This window comes from Rhincodon typus, chromosome 4, assembly GCF_021869965.1.
Source record: "Rhincodon typus isolate 14 chromosome 4, sRhiTyp1.1, whole genome shotgun sequence".
Taxonomy (NCBI): Eukaryota; Metazoa; Chordata; class Chondrichthyes; order Orectolobiformes; family Rhincodontidae; genus Rhincodon; species Rhincodon typus.
The window spans coordinates 98940608-98953040 of NC_063335.1; the positions used below are offsets into that span (position 1 = coordinate 98940608).

The 12433-nt window shown below is 39.1% G+C and overlaps 1 protein-coding gene across 3 annotated transcripts in view; it reads right to left on the reverse strand.

Annotated features, from left to right (window-relative positions):
- Positions 1-12433, reverse strand: part of fam135b (family with sequence similarity 135 member B) — a 350061-nt gene that overhangs the window by 156665 nt on the left and 180963 nt on the right. For all 3 annotated transcript variants that reach the window (XM_048596063.1, XM_048596062.1, XM_048596064.1), the window contains one exon: positions 3941-4080. In XM_048596063.1, coding sequence (XP_048452020.1) covers positions 3941-4080 — 140 coding nt within the window. The remainder of the gene's footprint in view (positions 1-3940; positions 4081-12433) is intronic.

The window sequence follows — 12433 nt, forward strand, 5'->3', positions numbered from 1 at the left end:
CTGAGATGTATGGGAGTGGAATGCCTCATCCTGGGAGTAGATGCGGCGGAGGCGAAGGAATTGGGAATAGTGGATGACATTTTTGTAGGAAGGTGGGTGGGAGGAGATGTATTCTAGGTAGCTGTGGGAGTCGGTGGGCTTGAAATGGATATCGGTTTCCAGGTGGTTGCCAGAGATGGAAACAGAGAGGTCCAGGAAGGAGAGAGAGGTATCAGAGATGGTCCAGGTGAACTTAAGGTTGGGGTGGAAGGTGTAGGTGAAGTGGATGAACTGTTCGAGCTCCTCGTGGGAGCATGAGGCGGCGCCGATACAGTCATCAATGTAACGGAGGAAGATGTGGGGTTTAGAGCCAGTGTTGCTATGGAAGAGGGATTGTTCCACATAACCTACAAAGAGGCAGGCGTAGCTGGGGCCCATGCGGGTACCCATGGCCACCCCCTTTGTCTGTAAGAAGTGGGAGGAATTGAAAGAGAAGTTGTTGAGGGTGAGGACGAGTACGGCTATTTCTGAAGGAGGGTCTAGGCCCAAAACGTCAGCCTTCCTGCTCTTCAGATGCTGCTTGGCCTGCTGTGTTCATCCAGCTCTACACCTTGTTGTCTCAGATTCTCCAGCATCTGCAGTTCCTACTATCTGGTGAACTCGATGGGTTTTTTTTCCCAACAATTAACAATGGATTCACAGTCATCATTAGCCCTTTAATTCCAGGTATTTATTAAATGCAAATGCTACGATCTGCTGTGGTGGGATTCGAACCCAGGTTCCCAGAATGTTATCTGGGTCTCTGGATTGACAGTCCACCGATAATACCACTAGGCCATTGCCTCCCCCTAGCCAATACTGTCCATGCTAAATGAATAAGTGATTTTTTTGGAGAAACAGTTATTTTGATTTCATGTTCTTCAGTCAATTTTTAATGCTTCCAAAGTTTTGCATTTTCTCTTTGATATGAAATGAGTTATGGCTTTCATCACGTTGGATTTACTCTGGTGATTTATGCCACTTCTAAGTTATAGCTGGGGCTTTTATATGTTAAAAACAAAGCAGTGTAGGTAAATATTACACACTCCAGGCAGTGCATTTTATTAACTGTCAAGAACACCAGGAAAGACTAGCTCCTTCTAAGCTGCTCCTTGGTGTCAATCCTGGCATAGTTAGTGATGCGTACACCCTGTGATTAGTATAAAACAAAAATTATGCACAATGTGATTATGAACTTGAAAACTTGAACTATAATTGGCATTTTCAGGGTGTTCATGGCAAATCTGATGATAGTGATTTACATTATCAGGTGTAACTTGTCAAAGCAACAAAGGTTCTGACTAAGTCACAAAGTATGACCGACTTATAGAAACTGGACAGTAAGGACAAGCTAGTTTAAACACAGATACACTTTACGAATTAATAGATATAGTATACCTGACACTGTAAATCAGTATCATGTGATTCACCATGAGCACCCTGGAAAATGCCAGTATAGTTGAGGTTTTCAAGCCCATGATCACATTCTGCATAACTTTGTTTTACAAAAATTCACCAGGGTGTAAAGCCTGCATTGATTGACCATCTCTCATTGTCTGGGGGAAGGTGGTGGTGGTGGAATTGTCTTCTTGAACTACTGCAGCCTTGGGTCTGTGGGTATACCCACAATGGGGTTAATGATAGAATTCCAGGATTTTGATCCTCTGACACTGAAGGAATGGTGACACATTTCCATATCAGGGTAGTCAGTGGTTTGGAAACCGACTTTCAGATGGTGCCATTCACAAACGTGTGTCGTCCTTATCCTGGAGGTAGTAGAGATTGAGAGTTTGGAAGGTGCATTTGAAAAGCCTGGGTGAGGTGCAGCAGTTCATCTTGTAGATGATAAACACCGCTGCCACTGTCAAGGCTGAAGTTGGGGGATAAGCTGCCAAGCAAGCATTGCAACTTAGCATTTTTAAAGAAGAGCATGTTTAAAGACAGGGAAAGATGGTTAGTTCTTGCCACATTTTCTGATGTTGTGATAGTCTCACATCCCTCCCCTAGCTGGTTTAACAACTCCCTAGATACATAACCATGATCTATGTTTTCTCTGGATAACAATTTGATTTCATTTCAGAAAATCCCTTAGATATTCCCTTTGGGCTTCTTTTCTCCTGGCTGTGGCAGATTTTCCCAAAGTGAGATATCATTGGTGAACGTTCTGATTGCTCAAATGCATTTCTGCAAATGTCACATTCTATTTTTGTCTTAGCTTTTACTGTAAACCATGTTTGAAATGATTTTGAAACAAAGGGAATATATTTGAAGATCTGTCATCATGAAGGGACCAAGCAGAAGGGTTTCTCCAGAGGAAAGAAGGTGCCCTGGAGCAATAAGCAGTTGGAGAAGATATCTCACAAAGTTTTCGAAAAGTAACAATTGTATTTTAACCTTTTAGATTCATCTGAGAATACCAATAAAATTACTGTATTTTTAATTTTACATTTTGTCTGATAGAATTTTCAGGCTGTTTTTAAAGTGTCATTTAAAAATTCGAGATAGATTTGCACAAAACTGTTTCTCGCAAACTGACTGAGTCGATTTAACCATATGTTTCTTTTCGATTAATGATTGCTTATTGTTGTTTTATTCATTTGTAACTGAGTAAGTCCATGCATTTATTTTTCGTTATTGTTAGGATGTAGGCATCACTTAGTAAAGCCAACATTTGTTGCCTATCTTTAATTGCCTTTCAGAAGGTGCTAATATCATTAAGGGATATAATTGTTGAAGAAATTCTGTCCACAGATATTCCAATACACTGCCTTGTGGTGCTTTTAGAGTCTACATTGTGTCTGTTCTTTCACAGGGTATGGTGCAGAAAGGAGATGGTAAGAAGAGTAGAAGAACTAGACACTAGCATTCTTACAGACTGCCCATGCAATAGCTGTAAAGAACATAAGGAAAAGTACCATCAATAGACCACTTGGCCCTTCAAGCCTTCTCCACCATTTAACAAGATCGGGGTTATTCTTCTACCTAAACTCTACCTTCCTGAACTTATCCTCCACACTTGACTTCCTCAGCCATTTTGCAAGCACAAAACCAGAGTCAGAGCAGCCTCTTATATCATTTACTCACAGACACCACTTTATACCTCCATTTTAAAATTCCTCCCCTTCTTCTTAGTTCTTACTTCACCCTCTCCCTGCAAAAAAGGCTCCACATTTGCATTCCCACATGGAGGTACCTATTATTGCAAGGCTCAAGCTGTACTGGGAGTGAATGACCTGATCTACGAGTGTTCAGCAAGGTTAATATATTATTCTGTCAATGCTTAAGCTGAGTTTTGCTCAGTGATCCTAGCATTTCTTGCATTTCTTTGTAAATTTCTATATGGAAACACATCATGATTATGATCGTTTTGATCATTTTCCTGCCAAGTACTTTCCCAGTTAGTAAATATTAATCTCATGTACAGACAAAATTTCTTGAAAATCTAATGGCATGTAAAGTGATTGAAGAAAATAAGAGTAATGACAATTATTGTTATAATAAACAATTATTACATTCTATATACACGGCTTTCCATCAGTGTTTTTTTGCTGAGTATTTAACAGCTCATTAAACTAGTCAGTTCTGGCTTACTGATCCAGTGTTTTAATGTGCTTTTCTTTTGCAAGGAATGTTCAATGCCTGTAATATTTCCAAAGTTCACAATTAGAGGCAGCTAATCCAGCAAGGAATTACATGCACGTTTGCCATTTAGTTATATAGAGACAATCTGAAGAGAATGGTTTACAGGTGGAATGTTGCAATCCAGTCCTCTTGGCAGAGAATCTTGATGATGGAAGCACAGGTTTGAAATTGGACTACAATGTATTTATGATGAAAATATGACCCTTTCTCTTTTCAAAACCAGCTTCCTACTTGCAGTGTTGTTATCCTTAAGAATACAATGTTTAACAAAATAACTCACCCTCTCTCCATCCAATAACAGGTGAACTCTGAAAAGGCTGGAGTTGTTCACTATGATCTCTTCATTTCTGTACAAGATCTGGAATATCTTGCTGTAGACTGTGTTGTCATGAATGAAGGGCTGACTGGGGACCAAATCACCTGCAAAAAAAAAACAAACAACCTAAGTGTATACAGAAACTAAACACATTTACTGCCTCAAATTAAATTCAGGCTACTATCAATTTCTGAAATTACTTGAACTCCTAACTGAAAGAGAATTCTTAAGAACAGTGAAAGACCAAAGACATACAACAAGCTTATATCTTTATTACCAAGATCCACATATTTTCCAGTTTAGTACCATAGTTTAACAATCCCCTCTCCTTCCAAAAAAAACCTTGAACTTGCTTATTTTTGTGCTGTCTTTGTCGGTGATTTTCCCTGACCCAATGTTGGGAAGAGAAAAAGGGAAGGAATGCCCAAAAGACATGTCTGAAGGAAACCCTGGGTCTATTACTGCGTTTTAAACACTTTGAAAGGTATGTCTGCCAAGAGGACATAGAGACGCTGGTAAATGCTAATCATAACGCTCTACATTTTGTGGAAAACATAAAATAAAATCAGAATGCCAAACTATTTCAATGGAGTTTAATACTGCAGCTCAATCTCTTAAAGATTATCCACAATGCTGGGAAAAAAAAACTTTGTTCTGAATTATCTGAGTAACAAGATGCTAAAAAGAACTGCACTTCTTGAACTTAAACAGTGAGTGCATGCAAATGTGATTTTTTCTTTCTATATGTTACGACACCTTGTAATGAAATTCATTTATAAACTACTATTCATTTAACCAAAGGATGACAGTGTTATGAAGCGATGTGATCTAATTATTTTTAAATGATTATATTTTTTATACAATTATGGGATGTAGGTGTTGCTAACTCAGCTAACATTTATTGTGATTCTAATTTGGCTTCTTGAACCACTGTAGTCCATGTTATGTAGGTAGATGCATAATGCCATTAGGGAAAGAATTCTAGGATTTTGACCCAACAATACTTTCGTAATGTTAATATATTTCCAATCAGATGGTGAGTAGCTTGGAGGGGAACTTACAGGTTCAATATCTTGAAATTTTAAACAGAGGATACTTTGCTCAGGACAAGGCGCTGGGCACAACAATGATGATGTTGCACCTACAAGGAGCAAGAAGCTTGGCTGGAGTCATTTTGTTTGTGAGATTTTCATAGAGACGTTGCATGGCCCATTGTGTATGTGGAATAAGACCAATGCATTTCTGAACTCAGTCAGATAGATAATTTGGTTTACCCAAACAGCAGCACTCCATTGTTCCCTCTCCGTTCTTTGTAACTCCTTTCAGTGAAATGTGTGGACTAATCCTCGTGAAAGTCATCATCACAATGCAGAGAGAGTTTGTCAAGTGGATTTCTTTACAACTACTCATCATTTCCAGAAAGTCTCATCACTACCAGTAGCTAAATAATTTCAAACACAGGTCAGTATTATAACTGAGATTGCACTCTGCCAATGTTGCTGCAGTCCCACTAATCCATGGGTCTCAACATAAAAATACTTTTTATTTCCCCAGTTATCAAGATTGCCTTATCTATATGAAGTTTTAAACAAAATGAACTATCATTTTGGTTTCTTAATAAATCTATTCAATAATGACATAATTATGATTTAAAATACAGCCAGTACTATGCAGGTATAATTATATATCCCTCCAAATATTCCGAAAACATTCAAACTCATGTATACTTAAAAGAAATGAGGAAAAAGAAAAAAAAATAACTTCAGAAAAAGGTTTTCTGGGGTGAAAAAAAGCCAATGGATTATTCTTGAAGGCAAAAAGGATAAAATGTACAATGCTCCTGAGTCTGTTGCTCTAATGTTCAGGCGAGAGTGGCAGAGTCACTAGTCATGCACGGTTGTCTCTGAAGTTCTTCAAATATAGCCTTCTCAGAAATCTTCCAATGCTTCTTCAACTAATCCTTTGAGACAACAAATGGGTTCCTCTCTCCCAGAACCCAACAAGGTAATTTACTTTCCAGAAATAGGAGAGATTAACTGTGCAGCTCATTCTTAGCAAACTTTCCTTCAAACCAGCTTATACTTAGCAGGCTTTCCTCCAATTCAACCACATAAAACAGGTCTCTCTGCAAGCTAGTCACTGTTTAAAAACATTCTGAACTGTTGGAAAAGAAGTAGTTATCATTGGTCACGTGATTTATAGAAAAACTTCAATGCCCACAGTGAACATATGGTTACTTTTTTAAAAGAAACTGCTCACTGATATTTCTACAAAACTAGAAATAAATCCATTTTCCTCAATTTTTCCAAAATGTAACTCCACCAAGCAAGAATACATATAAACTGTCTTTGCAACAACACCATTGGACATAAAACTACATTAAATTCAAAATGTTAGAGACTTTTTATTTATTTCTCCTCAGACTTGTATCTGAGAATGTGTGTGTGTGCTAGTTTTCTTTCATTGAAAGTTTTAAGATACATTCAAAATCCAACTGTTTGTCAATAATCTTTGCATCTTTGTTTGACTAAGTTGGAGCAATTGTTTGCTGTTGACTGAAGAAACCTGGCTAACTTGTTCTTGATATGATCCATGATGCAGTCTAAGACCTATGTAATTAGCCATATCATCAATCTGGGAAAATTTAACATTTGTTGTGATCAGAGGAGGTGTGGGACTAGAAAAGGAAATAACGTACCCCTCCAACCTCAGTTGTAACACAGCCTTATATTAAATTATAGCTCTGTGAAATCTCAAAGGAATGAAACATAAATAATCATAAAGCTCATGGCTTGTGTTCAAATTATGACAAGACATGACTGAAATATGTGATGGCATACAGCAGCAGGTTGTGGTTTTCTGCCGATGATTCCTCATGCCATGGATTTGAGTGTCAGGAAAATTCCCCAAGTCCATAAAAATCGCTGATGGGATACAGATTCAAAAATCCATTTCTGGACAAATCCTTATTGGCAGTGAGGGAAAAAGAACAGGCTGTAATTTGCACATTCAATATCAGAAAGTTGGTGGTCCATCTAAAATGAGCTGAGAGTTGAAACAGACTGAACTCTGATTGTTGCCAGTGCCTTATCCTCGGTGTGATGGAGTAGAAATGAATGCTCCTGCAGGGCAGATAATTATCGTGTTTTGGAGTTATGTTTTAAAATCACCTGCTCTATAAACTTTAATTAAAAAAGCCGTAGCTGATAATGATAGTTTAAAAAAAAACAACGGTTTCATTGTTTGATTTGCAGAGGAAGGTTAGAAAAAAGGGCCTCTTGCCATATTTTGATGAGTAATTTGGTGACATTTTTCCAAGAGTTAATTTTATGCCATAATGAATGCTTGGCGGAGTTAGAAAGGCTTCTATTTTCTCAGCAGGGCTTTCCGAGTTCACAGTGTAACTGACAGCTCGGGGAGAATATTAGAGGATGAGCTATTGTTTATGTTGAAGCTCAAACAGAAATATGTTTCATTTGAGATTCATTACTTGAAGATATTTGAAGTTTCTGCCCCGTTTTATGAATGGGAATTTTATTCATGATTAATTATGTAACTGTGACAACATATTGAATTGTTAACATCACATGATTCCTGAGGTCTTTTCACAGGGGATAGACTGGAAAATATCCATTATGACTTGGACCCCAAGAATAAAACATGGCAACATCCTCTGTCAGGCTGACAGCATTGCTACTCCAGGCTCTGCTGTTCCACCAGTATAATTAATTCTGCCCTTTATCCGCCCAGGCCAGACTTGTTTGAGACGGTGCAGTTCAAAGTTGGATCCCGCAATGCTTGAAGTTAAAGTAATCCATGGTCTCCCTAACCGAAAGTCGACAGTGTTCCACCAGCCACACTGGGGTAGTATTGCTTAGTCCTGAAAATGCAAAGTGATATGTAGGGTTAATGAACTGATATCTGTATGCAAATGGAATGACACGTTCAATTTGAAAGTTCTGTTTTCTGGAGGATTTTATGTTTGTAATATAACCGAGCGAGTGCTGCAATGGTCAGTGATAAAGGTGTTGGACTTAGAGAGTTTGGATTCATTTACTTGTGTGACAGTTAGATGACTCATTGTTATGGTCGTCTCCTCCTCATCATCATCATCAGCATCAGCATCTTGGTGCTGCACAGTTGGTAGCAATTTAGAATTTAGCCTCATGAGGCTAATAGTGTGCAGGAGACAGCCAAGCACTGCAGGACTAAGTCATAGTTTTGCTTAAACATCCAATGGTCTGTTCTATCATCTGTGTGTTGGAATATCTTCTAATATTCGCACACTATCCACATGCAAGCGGATACAACAGCTATGTTATATTCCTTTTTCACCCAGTAGCTACTTTCTGGCTTGTCGTGGTGGGTAAATTGAACATCTGAACATGGGACATCAGTCTGCCTCAATGTCAGCACATGATGTCTGCCATGACCAGGCATTGACCTGTAGAATGGAGTGTTGATTGTCACCAGTTATGAAGGAAGTAAAATCCCTTTCAGCTATGGTATATTTTAGGTTGGCAGGTTGTTGCCTCACAGTTAAATCCACACAATGACACACTGCATCAAAAAAAAAGCTATTAACTCTATTTTAAGTTGATTGATATTACAATCTGCATAATTCGAGCAGATGCTCCCTGAATATTGGCTGAAGTTAGAACTAGAAGTAATCACAATTCTGTGGATGCAAATGTACACACAGTGCTGAAAAAAAAACTAGCCTTCACACGGCCACACAATGCAGCCTGAGTGTTCTGTTAATTTTATGGAATAACAGCTCAAGCTGTTTATCAGGTGGAGAAGATTAATTAAAGAACATTAAATGTTTTTTCAGTGTAACGAGTTAGACATTAAAATTCTTCCTTCCTTTACCTCATTGGAGGTGATAATCCATTAATTACAATAGGTCAAAAAGAGGAATTTTACAATTTATTTTTCCCATATTTGTATGCCAGAATACCATGAATATAATGTCAGTTCCTGTGATGCTGTTAGAATCTTGCTCTAATTTCTTTCCTATAGATCTTCCCAACTGTGTATCAACTATTCCTGGATTGGGGGATGGATGATCTCCTGCCAATTTCTGCTAACACTACTGCTAATCCATCTGTTCAAAGATATGCCATTGTAACTCTTGATTTGCACTCTAATCTGCTTCCCTTCTTGCCCTGTAGGGATGTTCCAAGTCTCTGCTTGACACCTTGCCCTGAAGGAATAGCAAGGATGGGAGCGCAGGGTGTGAAAAATTGTAGGTTTTATGACAAAAGCACTGTCATGTCATAGGTCAGTGAAAGAAGCCTGGATATACAGTGTACAGAATAAAAATTCGATTCTGATTAAACAGAACTTAATAAAATATATATGTCAGTTACAATATGATAATTAACATCAGTATCACTCTGGATGGAAGGTGTCTATGACTGGACCTCTGCTTGTGTAGAACGGGAAGCAAGGTTACAATGGCATGAACCATCCAGATTGACAAGTGAAAACAAATGGCCTGAGCAAGGTACTGGTTGCAACTTTGGATAAAGCATGCCAGGAAGAATCATAAGCTGCAAGAGAGGAAGGAAGAAAATAGTGTGGGTGCTGGTGGGGGCAGGAAAGAAAAATCTAAGGGAAAGAAGAGAACCATCTTTGTCACAGTATTTCATCAGAATACAAGTCATTATTATTATCATCATCATTTTGTTTCACCACCAGGTTTGTAAATTGATAATCATAAGAAATTATTTCTGTGTAACCTATTTAAAACAAAGTACTGTACACCCAAATCGCAGCTCGCCTATTTCACACAAATAAAGATATTTCACATTGGAATTGGACATGACCAACCCTTTAGGCTTCTCCCATTGCCACAGTCAGTTTAGTGTTTTTCATTTTTGAACAGGTTTCAAGAACACAGTGGGATACCCAAGAGATTTGCTGAGACAAAGCGTTTGAGAACAGGAGAACCCTGAACCACATATGATCACCTGTGTCTTCAAAATAAAAACAACTGTTCAAAACCACCAGGGCTGGACATAAATTTTTTTCTAAAATTGGGAATGATAAATCGAAGATGACGGTAGCAGAGTAGCAGCGTTCAGACTCCTTCCCGTCCACTGCTTTCTTCCATCCATTTCTCTTTCTTTTTTTCCTCTTTTCCTTCTACCTTTCCTTTTTGCTACATTTTACCCCTGAAGAGCACGACCGCTGTGGAACCAGTAGCATCGGCGACAGCAGAAAGTGTGGTCCCAGCGGTGAGAGATGGCGCCCGCAGCGTGGCTACTCCTATGTTGGGTAGGCCCGGCACAGGACTCGAGGCAGTGGGGCAGCCGCATCAGCGTCGATGGCAGTTCTGATGTCAGCGCTGGTTCAAAAGGTAACATCCTTGCATTGATTCAGGAAGGTTTTGAGCTCAGACAATTCAACCGATTCCAAGATGGCGGCGGTGGCGTTGAGGTGGGCCCACTGGCATGTGATGGTGCCAGAGTGTGTGGCGACTTTGAGGCTGGTGGGTCCGGAGTGGGGGCTGGTGAGGTGCAGGGCTCAAGGCGACTGCATTGACGGAGGTGGCAGCAGTGGTGGCACTACTGTGTTGGTGGGCCCGGCTCAAGCCCCATGGTAGTAGCAGTGAGGACGATCTGAACATTTTCTTTTCCTTTTGGTTCTCTTTCTTTAATTTTGGCTCTCGTTTTTAATTCTAACTGTTGTATTCTAAGATGACACTGGAGAGTGGAGGCACTGTACATTTTTCTGCACTCTTGTACTCGGGTACACGTGACAATAAAATCTAATTTAATCCAAATTAATAGTATTACATGATAACCTATTATCAGTATTTAGAGTCTAGTTACTTGAAATAAACAGTGACTTTATACAAAACTGATAACTGCTTCCTGTCAGTCTGGGTCTGAAAGTCAGGCAAACTGGAAAATTTTGTGTACTTCTTAAAACTTTTTTGCGACAACCTCAGAACAGAGGAGTTTTATTTCCAGCATGTTTCCTCAGTGGGTTGTGACAGTATTTACATATGCCTTGAAAACACGGTGCCTTGAAAAATCCCAAGGCTCTTCAAAAGGAGGAGAAGCAAGAAAAATCTGAACCAGAATACACAAAGGAGATTTTGGGCTGGTGGCCAAAAGTTCAGTCAGAAATGTAGGATTAATGGAGCATTTAGAAGAGAGAGGTAGACAGGTTTAAGCAGAGCGCAGGCAGCTGAAGACACAACCAGGGATATACGCCAATGTGGGTCAGCAGTGATCGAATGAATGAGCCTTGCTGTGGGTCAGCACATAGACAGCTTTGGACTCTTCGATAGATTTTTAGACAATGGTAGATAGAACTAGAAGTATAATTCAAGTTAAAATCCCTGAAATTAGGGATGTTTTCTGAAATTTGCCAAAGATATCTACAGGGTGAAAATGAAAACTGAATTGTGACTGATCTTGTAATTGAAACCAGAAGCCCAGAGTTTATCACTTGAATCCTGACATTTATGTTGCTAAATCCTTTTTTTGGCAGACTGATAGGGCAATAGAGACAGATGTAATAACATAAACAGTAGCTGGCCTGAAGAGTCTGGCTCCAAAAAGATGAATTGAAAGAGAGAATTAAAGCATAATTTAACAGTACAGAGACCGTGTTTGAGCTGACTGTTATGTAACTCAAGATAACCCTCCAAACACAACTGAAGATGATTAATGTCTATGGATCATAAATTTCATGGACCAACCATATGCACTACTAAAGTTCTGGTAATCATACTGTAAAACTTGCAAATGATTGGCCAATCTAAATCAAAGTAGTGGTGTATTGAGATTAAAGTCCAGGAGATCCTAGTTTCAATTTTTCTCAAGTTTTGATCCTGTTCTAATGATCCTTGTTAGAAAGCATGTGCACACACGGACATCACTCTTATCCATCATTAGTATCAACCATGCCGTGATGTTCTCCATGTTTGAATATTCATGATTGGCGCTCCTCGAACAAAATAATTAATAGTGGATGGAAACAGACTGCCCTGTGTAAAAGAGTGGCAAAAAGTCTACTTAATTCCACTCCACATTTCTTTCCTCGCAACCTTAAGACATATGATGTAGGAACAGAAGTAGGCTTTCAGCCCATAAAATGTGTTGTGTCATTCAATGAGACTGTGGCTGATCTTCACTTTCATTTTTCTGCCTTTTCACCATAACCTTTGATTCTTTACTGATTAACAGTCTATCTCAGCCTTGGATAGAGTTAATGGCCTAGCCTCTCCAGCAATCTATGGTAAATAATTCCACAGATTTGCATCTCCCAGAAGAATTTTCTCTTCATCCCAGTCATAAATGGGTGAATTTTTCTTTTGAGAGCCCTCTGGTCCTAGACCCACCACAAGGGGGAACAATATCTCCACTACTACCCTGTCAAGTCTCTAAGAATTGGTCAGAGATGGTAAGAACTGCCAATGCTGGAGTCACAGATCCCACA